This window comes from Desmodus rotundus, chromosome 3 (assembly GCF_022682495.2).
Source record: "Desmodus rotundus isolate HL8 chromosome 3, HLdesRot8A.1, whole genome shotgun sequence".
Classification (NCBI taxonomy): domain Eukaryota; kingdom Metazoa; phylum Chordata; class Mammalia; order Chiroptera; family Phyllostomidae; genus Desmodus; species Desmodus rotundus.
The window spans coordinates 90,249,901-90,271,896 of record NC_071389.1 but is presented as its reverse complement, the minus strand read 5'-3'; the positions used below and the strand labels follow the sequence as shown (position 1 = coordinate 90,271,896).

The 21,996-nt window shown below is 37.9% G+C and overlaps 1 protein-coding gene across 4 annotated transcripts in view; it reads right to left on the bottom strand.

Annotated features, from left to right (window-relative positions):
- MYLK4 (myosin light chain kinase family member 4) overlaps positions 1-21,996 on the bottom strand; it is a 142,798-nt gene that overhangs the window by 51,845 nt on the left and 68,957 nt on the right. The window contains exon 1 of one of the 4 annotated variants that reach the window (XM_045189116.2): positions 8,385-8,504. The exons of the other annotated variants lie outside the window; for them this stretch is intronic. Within the exon in view, the coding sequence (XP_045045051.1) occupies positions 8,385-8,447 (63 nt within the window). The 5' untranslated portion in view covers positions 8,448-8,504. Of the gene's footprint in view, positions 1-8,384; positions 8,505-21,996 lie in introns of those variants that run through there. 4 annotated transcript variants of the gene reach the window in all.

Below are 21,996 nucleotides of genomic sequence, written 5' to 3'. Positions count from 1 at the left end.
ATAGCCTGAGTCCTCATTCTGTGTGCAAGAAGTCTCCTAATCTCTTGGCTGCCTTACTTTCCTTGCCTGACTTAAGCCTGAAGCAATAACAGAGGGCAGTGCAGTCCTGTGCTAGGAGGGGCAGATTCCCTGGCGAATCAGGCCTAAGAAAAATACATACATTACTGTGAAACCTACTTAATTTGTACCCTCAGTTTAAGAGATAAGGGTCCAGACCTGAGATGAGTCTGGTGCCTAAAGTTTTATGGCCCTCTAACTAATTGGCTATAACTCAGAATAAGCCCTCAGAGTTCTCTGTAAATCTTGTATTGTTTAACCCTTACTGGCTGACAATGATTGATGAGCTTTATCCGTATTCCTATGCGAATGAACCTAATAAAAGCCCCTGGAGAGAGAGGCTCGGGGCCCTTCTCCCCTTGAGAGAAACGGCCACCTTTCCTCCCCAAGCAGATCATGTCTTGGTAGTCTTTTTCTTTGTCCGTGGAGGAACCTGGGGGGCTTCGTTAAAGCCCCCCGAAAGTTATTCAATTACAGTTGTGTGCCTTTTCTCCCCATCCCTCCACCCCACCCCAGCTGAACCCCTCTCCCTCCCCCACCTCCACCCTCCCCCTTGATTTGGTCCATGTGCATGGTCCAACTTCCTTTTCAGTTCCTGGTCTCAGACAGCCATGGCCATGAACCTACCTCCCTGTTTAAAGAAGCAGCTTCATTTGCTGATTCAAATAAAATTAACAATCTCCAACATTATTCTCTAAGTCAAGAAACTGATATTTCAATGAGCACAACCAAAACAAAGCAAAAGATAGCATTTTTATTGTAAAAATCAGCTATTTATTGTCTGTTTACTGAACACAGAATAGAAAAAAATCTAAAAATTCAGCATAGGTTTAACATCATAGATTTAAATTAGGTTTTAGAAAGAAGTTAGAAGTGTTTTGTACTCCCAGTTACACAACTTGCCACAAGAGAACACAATATTCTAAATGTTCTAAATAAGACAAAATGTTCTAAATAATATAAAATATTCTAAATAAGAAAAAGAAATAGAATCCTTTCTAAATCATAAAATCTACTTTGAATTTGAAGAAACCTTAAAGAGCACACAACCCAAACAGCTGAACTGAAGATGAGAAATGAGATTTATCAGATTTTACCTAATTATAGGAGATCTTAATAATTCCTAAAATGTTTTTGCCAAAAACAATTGGTACTCAAAATACTGGTAATTTTTTCTACAGTGCCTGAATTCTTAAAAATGTGATAAGACATTGTGGCAAATTATCTCATTCTTTTTCTCTCATTAGAATCTACCCACAATAATATATTTTTCAAATGTACCCATAGTTCTCAAATTCCATTTCTTATTATACCCCAATATTCTTTGATATTTAAAAGAAGGCAACTATAGATAAATTTATGTGAGTTATTGGTATAAATAGTGAATTGCTATAGTGAGAAGTACATAGTTCGGTTAAGTACACTTTGAAAAAAGTGACTATTTTTGTTTGATGGGAAAAAATCCAGATTAAGTATCTAAAGTGAATCTGTAGCCTTAGGCCAGACAGTGCCTGAGAACTTGGAGGAGTTGGTACACTCTCCTTGGCTTGTGGAGAGTCCCACTTGGAAATCTTAGTGTGAGATACCCTGCTTGGCGAGTCTTTATTTCCATAGGAAGAAAAAAAAGTACAGACTTGCTCTTCTACCTTTCAGGAAGCTTGTTTACTAGCCTACACCCAGAATAGCAATAAATAAAAAGCCTACAGTGTGGGTATTCCAGAAACAGAGTTAAAGTCTGTTTTCAGTTAGGAAACTCATATAAAATTGTGCTCCATCTATGTTTACTACATGCAGCTACAACTCTCCAAAAATGCTTAATAAATTTTTTCTTTTTTGTGAACATCGACTTACATACAAAGGTAACAATCTAAAGTACATACTGTGAGCAAAATATTTGCATAAAGCAGCAAAAGCCAATATATGTTTACTTCTCTTCCATTAACTGAGAGGTACTACATACTTCATACTCATGTGCTAAGCTATTTCATCAAATTCCAAAAAGTGAATCTAAACTGTGAAATGGGAAATTCCTAAAATAAAAACAAAATAGAAGTAATTTTTCCAACTATTCTGGCCATATCTCATTATTTTCATGTATTAAAATATAGGTGATAGGCTAAATATACTTGAATTTCATATTTAATAAGTTCATTTTGGCATTTAACACTGTAAAATTTTTCATTTTGATTTAATTTAATTATAAGCAATATATTTTTAAACTGACCTCATTATTGGTAGAGCATGTTTACACAAATTTATAACTTATTATAGCAACATCAGTCAAATCTGAACATAAAAAGTTCTTTACGTATTATTACTTTGCTTTGTTCATTTTTTATTCATGCCCACAAAATTGCTCATATTGGCAACAACTTTTCCCATCTAAGACAGAAGTAGTGTTATTTAAAAATGAATTTTGTTTTCAGGTAGATGTTATAAAAAGTGTTAAGTACATTTTACGAATTCTACTTTTAGTTAAAATCACCTCAAAAATTTTCTCTACTAAAGGTTATTACAATAAATGTCAAAGTCAAATGCAATTTTTCTTTTGAATTTTAAAGAAAACTAACCAGATAACAATTACAACTTCTATGAAATTCACATTCTATAAATGACTCCAGCTGCAAAAATTTCCTCAACTAAATATCCTAAAATTGTATTTTTCTTCAAGTTATTAAGTGACTAAGACTAGTGTACTATATAATATAGAGGTATATTTTTAATGAAATAGCATACCATTCATATACACTCTATAATCATCCACATTTTATTAAATATTGCTCCCATCAATACTAATTTAACTAAATTTATGTATGTAGTGTATAAATTCTTTACCCCAGATGACCTAATATCTTTATTAAAATTTAAAATATGAATTTTGATAGAATTAATCCTAACATCATACCTAAATATACTTGCTCAAAACATTGTTTTATTTTAATAATTAATGTATTAAAATTTCCTCACAAATTCAAATTCTAATCAAAAACACCAGCTCAGGGATTAAGAAGTACAAATTGCTGGTTATAAAAACAGTCACAGGGATGTAAAGTACAGCATAGGGAACATGGTCAATAACATGTAATAACTATGTATGGTGTTACATGGATACTAGACTTATTGGAGTGATCACTTCAGAGGTCTGTAAATGTCTAATCACTATGTTTTACACCTGAAACTAGAATAATATTGCATGTAAATTGTAATTGGAAAATAATTTTTTTAAAACAAACCACCAACTCCAAAATAGAAGTTGGAAGAGTGACAGTCAATCTATTAACAAATCTGTGCTTAGAAATAATAGAAATGTGTGCTTGTATTCTTTGATGAAAACTCCATTGTTTTAAAAATTGTCTTTAAGTCTTGTGGTCAAGATGGAGGCGTAGGTAGACATGCTTCACCTCCTTGTGCCAACACAAAACAAATGACAAACCAAATCTCAAAATGAATAACACACAGAACCATCAGAAAAGTGAGCTGTGTGGAAGTCTGACAACCAAAGATTTAAAGAAGCCACCTTCATTCAGACAGGTAGGAGGGGCAGTGTCATGGAGACAGCAGGAAAAGTGAGGAAACATGTGTGACCTGGAGAGGCGGCAGCAGCAGTGGTGGAATGGGCATGGGTGGTCCCACATTCACATGTGGTAGATAAAAATTGGGAGGGATACCTTAGGACAATCGATCACAACCCCAGGCAAGACTACACAGCCCAGGCTTCCAGCACCAGGAAGATAAATCCCAATAACTTCTTGCTGTAAAAACCAGTGAGGGATGGGGTGGCAGAAGAAACTGCCAGATTTTCAGGAAAATCTGCTTAAAGGGCCTGCACAGTCTTAAAATGTACATGAACCAACCCAGTCTAGGTTTCAACACCAGGTCAACAGCTAGAAGGGTGCCAGTCACATACAGGGAGTAGATGAAGTAACTGGAAACTGGGTGAGTGCTAGGCAAACCTTCAGAAGCCAGACTGAGGCACAGTCCTCTCTACAAGTCCTCCCCCTACACAGAACCACAAAACGGTGAAGTCGGTTGCCCAGACTGGGTGATTACCTAAGCCTCTACACCACACAATTTAGAGGAGCCTTTTCTACAATAGGTCATGTTACTAAGACAAGGAGTCAAAGAGGTGCTACCTAATATATAGAAACGCACACAGGGAGGTGGCCAAATTGAGGAAACAAAGAAATATGGCCGAAATGAAAGAACAGAACAAAACTCCAGAAAAAGAACTACACAAAATGGAGATAAACAATCTATCAGATTCAGAGTTCAAAACACTGGTGATCAGGATGCTCAAAGAACTCACTGAGTACAGCAACCAAATAAAAAAGACCCAGGAAGATATGAAGGTTATACTAAGTGAAATAAAGAAAAATCTACAAGGAACCAATAGTGGAAGAGATGAAACCAGGATTAAAATCAACTATTTGGAACATAAGGAAGAAATAAGCTTTCAACCAGAGCACTTAGAAGAAAAAATAATTAAAAAAAAAGAGGATAGTATAAGGTGACCTTGGGACATCTCCAAACATAACGACATCTGAATCATAAGGATGCCAGGAGTAGAGGAAGAGCAAGAAATTGAAAACTTATTTGAAAAAACAACAAAAGAAAACTTCCCTAATTTGATGAAGGAAATAAACATACAAGTCCAGGAAGCACAGAGAATCCCAAACAAGTTGGACCCAAAGAGGACCACACCAAGACACATCAAAATTAAAAGTTAAATATAAAGAGAGAATCTTAAAAGCAGCAAGAGAACATCAGAGAGTTACCTACAAAGGAGTTCCCATAAGACTATCAGCTGATTTCTCAAATGAACCTTTGCAGGCAGGAAGGGACTGGCAAGAAGTATTCAAAGTAATAAAAAGCAAGGACCTACAAATTAGATTACTCTATTCAGCAAAGCTATCATTTAGAAAGGGCAGATAAAGTGCTTCCCAGACAATGTAAAGTCAAAGGAGTTCATCATCACCAAGCCATTATTACACGGAAATGTTAAACGGACTTATTTAAGAAAAAGAAGAATATCAAAACTACGAACATTAAAAAGCCAATAAATTCACAACTATCAACAACTGAATCTAAAACAAACTAACTAAGCAAACAGCCAGAACAGGAAGAGAATTATATGTTTGGAGATCATTTGGAGGCTCATCCACTGGGATAGAGTAGAGGGAGAATGGGGGGAAAGGTGCAGGGATTAAAAAGCATAAATGGTAGGTACAAAATAGACAGGAGGATGTTAGAATAGTATAGGAAATGGAGAAGCCAAAGAACTTACGTGCACAACCCATGTACATGAACTAAGTGGGAGCATTGCTGGAGAGAAAGGGGGTACTGCATTGAGGGGGGCAAAGGGGGAAAAATTGGGACAACTGTGATAACATAATCAATAAAATATACTTTAAAAAACTTTTAAAATTTGCCTTTAAACATTTTTTGTGTTATATTCTCCTTCAATGGTTATATGAATCATTTTTCAGAGGATACCAAAGTATTTATCTTTACTTATCAAAGTTTAATTTCACAAATTAGTCATATAATATAGTCATCACTATCACGAATTTTGGTGGTGGGGGGAAAAATCATGGCTCACCTTTCTATTTCCTCATCTAACAAAACAGAAGGAATAGCCCAATCTTAAAACAAATATATATATTTGTTTTGACTTAAGCCATTAGTTTCATTAGTCTTAGGTATCACTATTCCTAATAGGTTTAGGGATTCTGTCAGCTCTCAGCTTCTCACAAGGGTTGTTGTTTTGTTTATATCCAGGACTATGTTTCAGTTCACTTAATCCTTTGGCATATTACTTTGTACTCAACTCATAACTAAAAGTTCTGATCTCCTCCCTGCACAGATCCCTCAGTGCCGAAGTCTTATATTATAGAAAGGTCAGGGTTCATCTTCTGGCTTCTACACTTCAGTATATTTTCCAACACAGCTCATATCCTTTAAAATACTATATGGTTTCTTTCTAAATGAGCAACTCTGATATGGCACTCTTAAAAATATCTAAAATGTTTGCCCTCCCTCCATAAGCCATGTGCCTATCAGGTTCAGATGGTCCCCATTCTCTTAGAAGATCCTTTGATTTCTTTAGCTTAGACCTTATCCCAATAATGATAGTCATTATTTATGCATAATCAGAAACTGATAGCTCTGTGACATTCCTTCCTACCTTGGCTATAAATAACATTCTACCAGCTTTCTCATTTACTAGTGTATTTGACATCTATGAATCTTGAGCCAAGATTAATTCCTTTTGGAGAACTTAACATTTTCAACTAAACTCTGTAGAAATGAACTCAAAATTCTGTGTTTATTTCCGTAATTCCAATTATTACAAATATTAATGTTTGATCACACTATAAGAATTTTGAACTGTACATATCTAAAATAAAACTCAACATCTTATACTCTACATTGTCTTGTCTTTCTGTTGTTCCATTTTTTGCGAATTATGGCACAAGTACTGTGGCACTTGTGTCTTGTTTGTAAATCTTCCAATGAAGCATCAGATCCCACTCAAAGCAAGACGGGGCCAGACCTGGGCCTGGCATTAGGGTTCCCCATCTTTCCACTGGGCATAGTTTACAAAGGAGGCTCACCCACCTTAAGCCGTGGCAAGCAACAGTGTTTAGACTGGTGCATGGCAAATGAGCATAGCAGAACAAATGGGAATCCAGAGACACACTGGTCTGAATTCCAACCAGAAAAACTAAATTTTAAAAGGTCTAGACTGTTCTCACATGTACAACCAAAGCTTGAAATGGGGACTAGCAGAAGTTAGTCCTAATATCTGGGGCATCCTTGGGAGATGAGGTGCTCAGGTGTGGGAACTCATCTAGGAGACCCATTATGAAAATTCACAGTGCCTACAATGATGAACTACACATTTGTGAACTATGTAGATGCCAGGATCAACTGAAGCTTCATGCAATGGCTTCAGGTACCAAAATGAGCCCAGTTTCTCTGCAGAGAAATTTCCCCAAATTTCTGATATGGAAAAATTCCTAAAATAAAAGCTCCCTTGTCTAAGGAAGTGCAGAGAGGCCACAGCTGCCCAGAAGTTCCTACTTCACAAAAATCCTGTGGGTATACACCTCTCTGGGCTTGGCCTATCGGAAGCTAAAGCACAAGATGCCTTGGAAAGGAGAGGAAGCATATACTTGGAAGTCATGGCAACAAGGTTCAAAGTCAAAATACAGAATAGTGACCCTCAACCCTAGCTGCATAATAGAATCACCTTGGGATCCTTTGAAAAGTACCAATACTGGTGTCCCATTCCAGACTAATTATATCCAGATCTCTGGAGTTCAGCCCTCACATTAGTATTTTATTAAGGCATAGAGTTGCCATACTAGCAAGTGAAAACACGGCATGCCCAATTACATTTAAATTTCAGATATACAACAAATAATTTTTAGTATAAATATGGCCTATATGATATATGGGCCTTGCTTAAGTAACACCATTCATTATTTATCTCAAATTCCATTGTAACTGGTGCCTGTATATTTTCTCTGGCAATCTATGGTACTCTAATGTGTAGTCAATGGTTGGGAACAATTGTCCTAGGGTTAGCTTGCAAAGTCTGTCTTAAGTAGAAAAAGTACCTTGCTTTCCCAGTCAAAACTCCTGTTTCAGATTTGGTTAACTAGGGTTTAATTCACCAAAATTTAATAGTATTTGTTGAAGATGCAGTAGGACTTGACAACAGAGACGTGAACAAGATATCGTCCCTGTCCTCAAGAAACTAACAGTCTTGAAATATATGTTCAGTCCATACTTGAACATACATTTCATTAAAATAAGAAATAATTTATTTAAGCTATTTACCTAAATAGTAGTTGATCATGCTGACATTTCTGTTTATGAGAGACAGGCGTGAACAAGCTTTAACAGGTTAGCATTATCTGAGAAGCTCTGAGGTCCAAAGATGGTATGGAAGAGCAGCTGAGGTAGGCATTTAATGTGTAACACTATCTATTGACTAAAAACAATGTTTCAAAGTATCAAAGTTATTGATACAAAGTAATTGATTATCAAAGTAATAATAAAGTTGGATATCTTTGGTTAAAAAAAATAAGGCAAACTTTAAGTATGTAATTTTAAACTAGGCTTTGAGAATTTCATTCCAAAGAACAAAGTGCAAATGATCATTGTTTTTCACAGTAACTAAATCTCTTCCCTCCAATCATGGTATCCCTTAACAAAAGGTCACTTCTGTAAAGATATAAATAATAAAAATAAAAGTTATACATTGCAGGTAAATATATATCAGAATACATGTCAGAATTGGCCGTTTGAAGTTTTCTTACCTTTTGTTGTATAGCAGAAGAGGGACTTCTGTTAAACAGTTTATTGAAAGAAATCATCACCATGATCCCTCTAATACTCACTGTAATCTAAAACCCTGAAGCACTGATACCACTTTCCCTGTAACAACAGCTTCATCATGTTCTGAGGCTCATATGCAGCGGAGGCCACCAGAGCCAATGAACGACCTCTGTGGAAAGAAGCCATAAATCTCAGCTGGTTCCCTTTTGTCTATCAATGGTGTTCACCTGCTATATTCATGAATACCCGTGTGCCCTCTCTGATGTGCAGGTCTCAAATTAGAAAATTCCAGAAGATGGACTATTTATGCATAGGCTTGCATATTTGCAAATAGCCTGATAAGCACTTCCCAGACCAGTGTGTCTACTCAGGCCATTTAAAAATCTGGTTAAAAGCCACTGGTTACTCAAAAAACATCATTAGTGATATAAAATTTCAAGTGATCTCTGACTTGAGCTAAGCAGAGCAATGACAAAAAAAAACAACAGAAAATTCATTAGTCTATATCACTCATGTTTTGAAAAGTTGATTTTAATGATCATGAAAATTGCAAGGAGTGGCTCTAAATTTAACCTAAATAGAATTAACCAAATTGATCACCTAGGGCTTTGAGGAGTACTCAGTAGTATCCACTGAGGTTAAGAAGGTCCAGCTGAGAGGTGCCTTGTCTTCACAGAGATGGACTCCTGCATTGGACTTTAACACAAAGACTTTATGGAGAAAGGGCTAGACATAAGCTACTCTCTGCCACCTCTCAACAGAGTACCTTGCTTCAGGCCATAAAGACTTCTGAAGAAAGCAGGTTATTTAAATCCATGAAGTGTTAATTCTCAGGAGAAATCATCTCCATCAAAACCGAGTATTGGTCCACAGTTAGGATACTGGGTTTAGTCCCATTTCTACTAACCAACTGTACCCTTGAGGGAAGCACTTAATATCTCAAAGACTAGTCAAGCGGGCTTATTCTCTGTCAAGTGGGCTTACTTTCCAACAGTTCCAAGTGGAGAGCTAAAACACAGTGACAAATGTAGAAGTGCTTTGAGAAAAGAAAAGCAACAAAATACTAACTCAATTTAGTCTTTCTTGAATAAGCATTTCAAGTATCTACACACAATGTCTGCTCTGAATCCTCCTTCTACTGACAGAAGAGAAGGTTCTCCATGTCTTTGTGTCAAGTCTATCACCATTGCTGAATTAGGAGTGTTTATGCATGACCCTGACACTTTTAAGAGCATTCTCCCTTTTATGCAAAAGTTGACACAAAGTTGCCAGTGGTATTAGGTTAAATGGGGGTATCCCCCACCCTGGGAGTCAGGACAGGATTTAACTCTCAGGAATCCCTTGGGGAGGTCATTGAGGATCAGCATGAAAAGGTGGTGCATGGTTTCAAGGCAGTACCTTTTAAAAGTTATGTCCCATAGTAGGCCCAAGCATTGGTTGGCAAATGTGCTCTGAGCTACCCTTCAACAGAGAACTTTGCTTTTATTATATTCCTCTTTGAAACACAAATAAGTCATGTCCACACCCAAACCCAGGATGAAGAATAATTTTTCTTTTTTTTTAAATATATTTATTGATTATGCTATTACAGTTGTCCCATCCCCCCACTTCACTCCACTCCATCCTTCCCACCCCCTTCCTACCACATTCCCCCCCCTATAGTTCATGTCCATGGGTCATACTTATAAGTTCTTTGGCTTCTACATTTCCTATACTATTCTTACCCTCCCCCTGTCTATTTTCTACCTACCATTTATGCTACTTATTCTCTGTATCTTCCCCCCTCTCTTCCCCTCCCATTCCCCTGTTGATAACCCTCCATGTGATCTCCATTTCTGTGGTACTGTTCCTGTTCTAGTTGGCTTAGTTTGCTTTTGTTTTTGTTTTAGTTGTGGTTGTTAATAACTGTGAGTTTGCTGTCATTTTTACTGTTTATATTTTTTATCTTCTTTTTCTTAGATAAATCCCTTTAACATTTCATATAAGGGCTTGGTGATGATGAACTCCTTCAACTTGACCTGATCTGAAAAGCACTTTATCTTCCCTTCCATTCTAAAGGATAGCTTTGCTGGATACATTATTCTTGGATGTAGGTCCTTGGCTTTCATGACTTGGAATACTTCTTGCCAGCCCCTTCTTGCCTGTAAGGTCTCTTTGGAGAAATCAGCTGACAGTCTTATGGGAACTCCTTTGTAGGTAACTGTGTCCTTATTTCTTGCTGCTTCTAAGATTATCTCTTTCTGTTTGATCTTAGGTAATGTAATTATGATGTGCCTTGGTGTGTTCCTCCTTGGTCCAGCTTCTTTGGGACTCTCTGAGATTCCTGGACTTCCTGGAAGTCTATTTCCTTTGCCAGATTAAGAAAGTTCTCCTTCATTATTTATTCAAATAAGTTTTCAATTTTTTGTTCTTCCTCTTCTCCTTCTGGCACCCCTATAATTTGGATGTTGGAACATTTCAAGATGTCCTGGAGGTTCCTAAGCCTCTCCTCATTTTTCCGGATTTTTATTGCTTCATTCTTTTCTGGTTGGATATTTCTTTCTTCCTTCTGGTCCACACCGTTGGTTTGAGTCCCAGTTTCCTTCGCATCACTACTGGTTCCCTGTACATTTTCCTTTGTTTCTCTTAGCATAGCCTTCATTTTTTCATCTAATTTGAGACCAAATTCAACCAATTCTGTGACCCTCCTAATTACCAGTGTTTTGAACTGTGCATCTGATAGGTTGGCTATCTGCTCGCTGCTTAGTTGAATTATTTCTGGGGCTTTGATCTGTTCTTTCATTTGGGCCATTTTTTTTTTGTCTCAGCACACCTTTTAGGTAAAGGGGCAGAGCCTTAGGTGTTCACCAGGGCGGAGTAACACTAGTCGCTGCGCTGTGACACTATATGTTGGGGAGGGGCCCAGAGGGAGCAATGGCTCCTGCTCCACTCTCTGCCAGATTTCAGTCACTCCCTCTGCTACCCACAATCAAATTGGGCCCCTCTAGTGCTGATTCCCGAGTGGCTGGGCTTGTGCATGCTCTAGGCCCCTGTGGGCCTCTCCAAGGAACTCTCCTGTGAGGCTGGGAGTTTCTCCTACTGCTGCCTCAACCTCCACAGGTGTTTTCAATCAGAGGTTTGAGGCTTTATTTCCCCACACTGGAGCCCTGGATTGCATAGTGTGCTTTGCTCCCCCACCATTCCTCCCAGTTCATCTATGTGTGAATGTGGGACTTCGAGGTCTGCTAGCTGCAGCCTGGCCTGCCCCTTCATTCCACAATCCACCAGTCCACCCGGCTGCCCCACTCCGCCCCTCCTACCAGTCTGGATGAATGTTTCTTCTTTATCTCCTTTGTTGTTGGACTTTCGTGTGGTTTGACTTTCTGTCAGTTCTGGTTGGTTTTTTATTTTAAATTGTTCTTTTCCTTCTTTTTGTTGTGTGAGGAAGCGCAGTGTGTCTACCTATGCCTACATCTTGGTTTTCAGCAGAATAATTTTTCTTGAGTGAAAAGTAATAAAAGCCAAAACCACAACAAGATACCACCTCACACCCATCAGATGGCTGCTATTAAAAACATTAAAAATTCAAAAATAACAAGTACTGGTAAGTATGTGGAGAAGTTGGAACCCTTGCGCATTGCTGGTGGGAATGTAAAATGATACAGCCACTGTGGAAAATGGTGTGGCAGTTCCTCAAAAAATTAAACATAGAATTATCATACGATCCAGAAATGCCACTTCTGGATATATACCAAAAGAATTAAAAGCAAGAACTCAACGAAATATTTGTACACCCGTGTTCACAGCAGCATTATTCATAATAGCTAAAAGGTAGAAGCAAGCCAAGTGTCCACTGACAGATAAATAGATAAGCATGATGTGATGCATATATGCAATGAATATTATTCAGTCTTTAAAAGGAAGGAAATTCTGACACATGCTACAACGTTGATGAACCTTGAGGACATTATGCTCAATGAAAGAAGCCAGTCACAAAAGGACAGGTATTATGATGCCACTTATACAAGGTACCTAGACTAGTCAAGTTCATAGAGGCAGAAAGGGGAACAGTTACCAGGGGCTGGAGTAGGAGATGAGGAGGTAGTGTTTAACGGCCACAGAGTTTCAGTTTGGGAAGATGAAAAAGTTCTGTGGATGGATGGCGGTGATGGTTACACTATAGTGTGAGTATACTTAATGCCAAGAATTGTACATTTTAAAATAGTTAAGGTAGTAAATGTTATGTTGTGTATATTTTATCACATTTTTAAAGTAATAAAAGCTAATTTCATATTTTGCTTTTTGAAAAGTTCTGAAGAGAAAGTATGCTGATCCAGACAATAGTGAGCAGAGAAAAGTGCTATTAGGGTTTCCCTCCTGCATTAAAGACCTGAGCATAGGAGATTTTATTTACCAAGGGAAAAATGAGTATATCCCTGAAGAGCATATGAATCAAAGCTCTTTGCTGACTTCCAAAAATAAGCTAGTCATGCTTCAAGTGTTTGATCTGTGGGTGAGGATCAAAATCATGAACAAATAATTTCTTCTCAGGCTCACCTTTGCAGAAATTCTTGCTCACTCTATTTCTGAGAGAGGTACATATTTGTACCATGTGGAAAATGAGTGTGTTTTCCCTGCCAGAGAAGTAGATGAAATGTTTGAATCCTAGAGGAACTCAGAACATGTGTGAAACTGAAGTCCTTGGAAAATCCAAGAACCTTTTCTGTGCTAGCCAGGAGTCTCTAACTTGTCATGCACCCCACCGCACAGACTCCCAAGACTGTTGACACCATGGATTTTAGAGCCTTCATACTCTGCTCAAAGCTTCTGTTCCCCAGCTCCTTTTAAAAAAAACCTCAGTGGGGGAAGGATTTTCAGGAACTACTATAAAGGACACATGGACAAAACCAAGGGGGAGGGTGGAAGCAGGGGAGGGAGGTGGGATTGGCTGGGGTGCGGGGGGACAGGAGGGGGGAAAATGAAAACAACTGTAATTGAACAACAATAAAGTAATTAAAAAAAAGAAGTGATGGTGAGTATAGTATTAACTGTAAATAAAAGAAAAAGACAAGAAAAATCTCAAACATTGCTTTAAGTTCTTGTACTAGATGGCCATACCTTCCAACCCAAAAGTTTAAGATTCTATGTGTTATATAAGTATTTTAAAACATCATACTAACTTTTGGACTATGTGAGACAGTGTTTTTTCTTTAAAAAATTTAAAAGTAATTTAATAAATATGATTAGCATCTCAAAAACAAAAACAAAAACAAAAAAACCTCCTTTGTTTCAAATGCAAAGAAACAAAAAGATTCTGAGTAAGCCATGCTGAATAGCACCTTGGTTAAGATAGATAATTATCTTTTTCCTTACTTCGTTCCCTCTTTCCCAAAGGATTGAGGTTACTACTATGTTGTTAGAACATTTCTAAAGATTGGATTTGGGGCTATGATCAGTAATTTTAAATGATCAATAATTTTCATGGACACAAAGTCAATGAAATTTTCAGGATATCATAGTTAACCAAAATTAATCATTTTTTATAAGTTGAAAAAAGACCTGTATGCATTAGCAAGGAACAGAGTGTGTTTAAGTTTGATCTTGTTTGGACAAATCCTTTAAAGCATACACATATATGCTGGTATGTGCATAAAAACTTCTAGTATAAACCACAAAAAAAGTATTAACATTGTTTACTTTGGAGAGAGAAACATGAATTACAACCATAGAGTAATCACTCCTTATCTTAGGATTTTCTCTACAGTTTAAATTTGTCACCCCATGCTAGTATGTGTTTAGACATATTCATTTGTTCATTCATTTATTCAAGATAAAATGCTGGGTATACTCAGAGGAATAAGATAGAGCAGATCCTGTGACAGAACTTTTCTAATAATAAAGGAAAGTAATAAGTACCTTATTAAAATAATTATCATGTATTTGCTGTAATTAAGAATCAGGGTTCAAATACTGACTTGGCCATTTTTTAGCTGTATGATCTTGGGCAAGCTGCTTAACCATTTGTGCCACAATTTTCATCTGTCAAATGAGGATGATGATAATAGTTCCTACCTTATGGTGTATTTATGGTCACTAAATGAATAAGCATACGTAAAGCACTTAGAACAATGCCTGGTACATAGTAAGCTCTCAATAAATGCTTGATGCTATTATAGTAAAGACACAAGAAAGGTATTACATCAGCACGGGAAAAAGAGGGATTGTTTCTTTAGCTTGGGTCCTGGGTTATCAAGGCTATAAAGTAGAAATACTGCTTGAGCCAGGTCTTCAAAGATAAATAGGTTATTGCCAGATGAGCAGGAGAAAAAGGGTATTTAAGGAGAAGAGAACAGTTTAAGAAAAAGCAGGGAGATGTTACTGCCTGGACAGCAGCCCAAACCAGGCAATGTGAACTCCTGAACTTTCCCTTCCACAAGTTTCTCAAGAAAGTGAAAAAGAAAGAGCAACTTTGTACATTTTTAAAGTCCAGTACATAATTTGTGTAAAGTCTGACCCTTCATATGGCATTTCAGACTCACTTGTTAAATTGCCTTTTTATAGTCTTCTTGGTAGAATTTCACACCTGACCCAACATCTGTAAATGAGCTAGTATAAAATATGAAAATCCTGAAATATAAAGTAGATAGCTGTGCAGACCTCCAGAGCACAAACGTGCAGTATGCAGCAGGCCTTACACTTCTTGCAATCCAATTTACACCTGCTTCTGGGGTTCAGTTATTTACAATACTCTGTTCGGCATTAAGAAATAACCTTATGACAGATCCATCAGCACCCACATTTCCCTGGCTGTCCCCAAATTTGACGTTAGACTGTGACCTTCCATTCCTCAACTTAAAGTTACATTGAGGAAGCACCCAAGTGATTGAGACTCTGTACTCAGAGATTTTTGCAACCTCATCTCATCCAACTCTCAACAGGCACCTATGGGTATATATTATTTCCTTCCTGTATGGAGGGAAATTGAGATTCTGAGAAGTTAAGCAATTTGCCCAAGTTGCTGACCAATAGTTCAGGATTTGTATTATGTCTTCTAACTACACACTCAATACTCTTTTCACTGCTGCATGCTGCCTCCTCTGAGAAATATCTTAAGCTCAGCACCTGAGACATCAGCAACATAAAATCATAGCATGTTAGAGGTGTAAGCAATCCTGAACATCTAGCCGTATGGTCTCCAAATCACACACTGAGAACCCTCTCATTGCTCATGATTCCAGATGCACTCTCAGCATTTTCTATAGACTGACCATGTTGTAGACTGCCTCTCCAATATCCTTTTCCCACCTTCTTTTCCTACAGATACCTGGATAATGTGCTCTGCTAAAGAACTTCAGCCTCCTTCACAGATGAGGTGGCCATCAAGACATAAGAATAAAAGAATAAAAAGCTTTCAAGAAAAACTTCTTGCTTTCCATCACCCTCCCCTCTTCGAGCTGCAGGAAAAGCAGATGTTGTGGCAGAAACTCCAGCAACCACCTTGGGACCATGAAGAAAGGCTAGAAAGTTTCAAAGACTTTGATTATAAACCAGCACCTCTGGATTTCTTTATCTTAAATCTTTATGTATTTAATACATCAGAGCTAGAGTTCTACTTCTAGAAGCCATAAAAAATTCCTAAGTAATACACTGACTAAATATTAGCATGTATACATTATAAGTGTTGCTTACATGATTATTTTTACTGGTGTAGTTAGTGAAATTCAATCTTACTTGAAGAAGTTGCTGAATATAAATAACCTTTAGTCATATATTTTTCTCAACAGGAAATAACAGCAATATACCTGCTGATATAAGGGAGTTTGATATTTTTTTCTTTTACTTCAACAAGGCTGGAAGCTATTAGTGTCATTTAATCCTTAAAGTGACTTCTTAAGGCCAGTTCTCTGGATTCTTGATGTAGTTCTTTTGTAACCAGCCCACTGACATCACTTTGGACTGCTGTTGCAGACAGACTGTACCAGCCAGGACTGAGCAAAACTGGGGGACTCTTCTTAAGGAAAGTCAGAACTATTCACAAAAAATTCTTCAAACTGCAGGCTGTGCAGCTAAATCTTGGGTACATCCCTAAGTCACATCAAACCACACTCTGGAGAAAACACTCCAGTCAACTTCACACAAAAAGACCAGCACATCTATAAGGAGAAAAGGAAGGAAGGAAGGAAGGAAGGAAGGAAGGAAGGAAGGAAGGAAGGGAGGAAGGGAGGGAGGGAGGGAGGGAGGGAGGAAGGAAAGACAAGAGCAATGGGTAGTAGTAAAAAGAAATAAACCAACAATACTTTCATGAACAAGGGGGCTGATGCACAATTTCCCTCATGTTTTATAATAGTCCCACAGACTAAAAGGAGGCCCACCATTTCACAATTAAAATTGTGAATTTGAAATCAATTAAATTTAATAATTTCTCACCTAGCTACAGAATTGAATATGCCAAATAATTTAATATTAATTAACTGTGAAAATGCATGGCATTTCACAGGCCTTGACTTTCTTGCTTGTGTTTAATGATTTATTAATTATAAATGACATGTTATATTTCACAGATTGTCTTTCTGTTATTTTCATTACAGTAAGCCTTCAACAATTCCAAATTCAGGTAGATGAGAGAAGTCTGTAAAAAAAATTATGGAATTTGCTAAAAAATAGAAGCACAAATTTTATTCCAGTTCTGCTAATTCAGTAATACAAATTAATAGCTAATAAAGTGTGGTTCAACTGTGTGTAATACCAGATTCACATAAACAAGCAGCATTTGTAATCTGAAGAACTAGTTTGTCTTTCTACATATAACTTCTACTTATATCCTTGAATATTTTTTCTCTGATCCAGGTTATCGATCTACAATCTTGTTTACCCTGATATTTTTAATTGAATCCTCTCCCTGTCATATAGACAAAGGTAAACCTGAACGAAGACCATTATTATTCATTATAACTTAATGAAGCTTGATTACATGAGGTTTTACTGTTTAACTGACTAGGATGATAATGTTATCACATTTAAAGAAAATGTGAATGGTTTGTAAGCTAATAGCTCCTTTTTTCATGAGTAAAGTGAGGTCAAAATTATTGCTGATATTTGTATATGAGTCAATAGGACCCTTCAAGTTCAAACCTCACCTCCTCAAAATATCCTTTCTTATCTACTCTTGCTACATGTTCTGCTGTTTCTTTAAACCCCATTAAAATAACAGTAAAAGGACTTGTGAAATGGCCAATAGACACAAACACACACACATGCAGGGTCAAAAAGAAAAAAGACAAGAGAAGAGACAAAAGTAATAGAATTTTGCAAGCTGGAGGCAGATGGATAAATAGTAATCAACTAGGCATAGCCAGAAAAAGCTAACTCAAGACAACAGAGAACATTGAGAAGCAACTTTAATTGAACCCCAAAACCCTCATTACCTCACCTGGAAAGCTTCAAAAATACTGATCTTTGTGTCCTATTCTCAGAGATTATGATTTAATTAGTTTGGCATGTGTCCTGGACTGTAGAATTTTAGATGTCCTAAGTGACTCTAATATGCAGGCAGTGTTTTGGACCCCTGCCCTAACATGAAAAACAGAGACTAAAGCTAATGAAACAAAGCCAGTTGGAGGAAACAGATTATGCAGAGAAAATAAAATAAAACAAAACTCATTGATATCCTCAGAGAAATAAGAAAATATTAAATCTATGTAACAAGAGCAAGATTCATATAAAAGAAATTCTCAAAGAATAATAAAGAGTTTTTGGAAATTAAGACTATAGTAGTAGACAAGAAAACTTAAATCAAGTTTCTACAATAGCATAAAGGTCTCCCTGAAAACAGAACCAGATATAAAATAAAAATAGAAGCAAATAGATAAGAAATTTAGAAGATAAGACTAGGAGCTATATCACTGAAATAATAGGAGTTCAAGAACAAAAACAAAAAATAAATAAAATTGTCCAAAAAGTCTCCCAGACTGAAGGATATGAGAGCCCAGCACATGTCCTACAAGATGGATGAAATACCCATTACAAGGTCTCTCACTGTGAAAGTTCAGAATATCAGAAGCAAATAGAGAGTCTCACAAGCTTCTAGAGAGAAAAATATATGTCACATAAAAAGGACCAGGATTCTGAACTTATTTGTACTCCTCAAAGCATCATGAAAGCTAAAAGACAGTGATACAATGCCTTCTAAATTTTGGAAAGAAATTATTCCAACCAAGAATTATACAGCCAGATAAACTATATCCAAGTGCGTGAGTAAAATAAACTCTTTTTCATACAAGAAAGATCTAAAAATATTATATTTCTCCATTGCTTTTCAAGAGACTATTGGAAGATGTATTCCATTTAAACGAAGGAGTAAAACAAGAGACTTACAGCCAAGATGGAGGTGTAGGTAGATACACTGTGCCTCCTCGCACAACCGAAAAGGACAACAACAAATTTAAAAACAAAAAACAACTAGGACTGACAGAAAGTTGAACTCCATGGAAGTCTGACAACCAAGTATTTAAAGAAGAAACATTCATCCACACTGGTAGGAGGGGCATAGACAGGCAACTGGGTGGAGAGGACTTATAGCAAGGTGGTGGCTGGAGGACAGGGCAAGGAGGCCGCTGGGAGAATGGGTGGTCCCACGTTTGCATGCAGATAAACTGGGAGGAACAACTGGGGAGTGAGATAAACCACCCAACCCAGGGTTTCAGAACAAGGAAATAAAGTCTCAAAAACTCTGAAAAAAATCTGTGGGGGTTGAAGTGGCAGGAGAAACTCGCAGCCTCACAGAAGAGTTTGTTGGAGAGGCCTACAGGGTCCTAGAACATACACAAACCCACCCACCTGGGAATCAGCACCATAAGGGCCCAATTTGCTTGTGGGTAGTGGAGGAAGTGATTGAAAGCCAGCCAAGAGCTGAGCAAGTGGTATTGTTCCCTCTCGGACCCCTCCCCCTCATACAGTGCCACAACACAGCAACATGGGTTGTCCCACCCTGGTGAATACCTAAGGCTCTGCCCCTAACTACATAACAGGCACACTGAGACAAAAAAAAGTATGGCCCAAATGAAAGAACAGATCAACACTCCATAAAAAAAACAACTAAGCACTGAAGAGATAGCCAACCTATCAGATGCACAGTCAAAACACTGGTAATCAGAATGCTCACAGAATTGGTTGAGTATGGTCACAAAATAGAGGAAAAGTGAAGGCAATGAAAAGTGAAATAAAGGAAAATGTACAGGGAACCAACAATGATGGGAAGGAAACAGGGACTCAAATCAATAATTTGGAGCAGAAATAAACATTCATCTATAACAGAACAAAGAAACAATTCAAAAAAATGAGGAGAGGCTTAGGAACCTCCGGGACAACATTAAATGTTCCAACATGTGAATCATAGGGGTGCCAGAAGGAGAAGAACAAGAGCAAGAAATTAAAAACATAATGAAGGAGAGCTTCCCTAATCTGACAAAGAAAATGGACTTCCAGGAAGTTGAGGAAGCTCAGAGAGTCCCAAAGAAGTTGGACCCAAGGAAGCACACACCAAGACACATCATAATTATATTACCCAATATTAAACAGAAGAAGAGAATCTTAAAAGCAGCAAGAGAAAAGCAGACAGTTACCTACAAAGGAGTGCCCATAAGACCATCAGCTGATTTCTCAAAAGAAACTTTGCAGGCAAGAAGGGGCTGGAAAGAAGTGTTCAAAGTCATGAAAGGCAAGGACCAACATCCAAGATTACTCTAACCAGCAAAGCTTTCATTTAGAATGAAAAGGCAGATAAAGTACTTCTCAGATAAGGTAAAGTTAAAGGACTTCATCATCACCAAGCCCTTACTATATGAAATGTTAAAGGGACTTATCTAAGAGAAAGAAGATAAAAAATAAGAACAGTAAAATGACAACAAACTCACAACTATCAACAACTGATCCTAAAAAAAACACCAAAAACAAAAGTGAACTAAAGCAAACAACTAGAACAGGAACAGTATTTTGTCGGGAAGCGCCCTGCCTGGTTTCAGAGACTGTAACCCCCCATGATTAAGGCTGAGTTCGACTTGGGACCATAAGCCACTAAGGAGACAAAGCTTATCTCCCTGGCAGGTGTGCCACCTCTGCCCACTTCACCCTGCTTGGCCCTGAGCTTGGCCAGTTAGCTAATGACGGGTAAGAATCCTCAAGGGAGGATCAACCTCAGACAGGCTCTGGTCACAGAAGAGGCCCACAGGGAAGGACTCGGGGGGCTGTGGAAAAAGGGGGTGATGGAGCCTTGCCCCTCGGCTTTGAAATAGCCTGAGTCCTCATTCTGTCTGCAAGAAGTCTCCTAATCTCTTGGCTGCCTTACTTCCCTTGCCTGACTTAAGCCTGAAGCAATAACAGAGGGCAGTGCAGTCCTGTGCTAGGAGGGGTGGATTCCCTGGCGAATCAGGCCTAAGAAAAATACATACATTCCTGTGAAACCTACTTAATTTGTACCCTCAGCTTAAAAGATAAGGGTCCAGACCTGAGATGAGTCTGGTGCCTAAAGTTTTATGGCCCTCTAACTAATTGGCTGTAACTCAGAATAAGCCCTCACAGTTCTCTGTAAATCTTGTATTGTTTAACCCTTACTGGCTGACAATGATTGATGAGCTTTATCTGTATTCCTATGCGAATGAACCTAATAAAAGCCCCTGGAGAGAGAGGTTCTGGGCCCTTCCCCTTTGAGAGAAGCGGCCACCTTTCCTCCCCAAGCAGATCATGTCTTGGTAGTCTTTTTCTTCATCCGTGGCAGACCGGAGGGCTGCGTTAAAGCCCCCGGACAGTATTTCATCTTTACTTGTGGCTGAGTAGTACTCAATTGTATTTATGTTCCACATCCTCTGTATCCAATCATGTTTCGAAGGACCCTTTGGTCATTTCCACAGCTTGGTTATCCCAAGCCATGATGAAATCAACATAGGAGTAAAATCCTGGCTGGTGTAGCTCACTGTATTGAGCACCAGCCTGAAAACCAAAAGGTCACCAGTTCGATTCCCAGTCAGGGAACATACCTGTGTTGCAGTCCAGGTACCCTGTTGGGGCCATGCAAGAGGGAACCAATCAATATGTCTCTCCCACATCAATGTTTATCTCCTTTTCTTTCTCTCTCCCTTCCCTTCTCTCTAAAAAATAAATAAATAAAATCTTTAAAAAAACCATAGGAGTACATATGTCTTTAAAAATAAATGTTTTCAAGTTTTCTGGGTGGGTACCCAAATTACCCCAAATAGCTGCAGCAATTTTGAGAAAGAACAAAGTGGTAGGGATCACAATACCTGATATCAAACTGTATTACAAGGCCACTGCAATCAAAACAGCCTGGTACTGGCATAAGAACAGGCACATAGACCAATGGAACAGAACAGAGAGCCCAGAAACAAACCTAAGTCTCTATGGTCAATTAATATTTGGCAAAGGGGGAAGCAGCATAAAATGGAGCAAAAATAGCCTCTTTAACAAATGGTGTTGGGAGATCTGGACAGCTTCATGCAAAAAAATGAAACTCGATCACCCACTTACACAATACACAAAAATAAATTCAAGCTGGATGAAAGACTTAAATATAAGTCATAACACCATAAAAGTCCTAGAGGA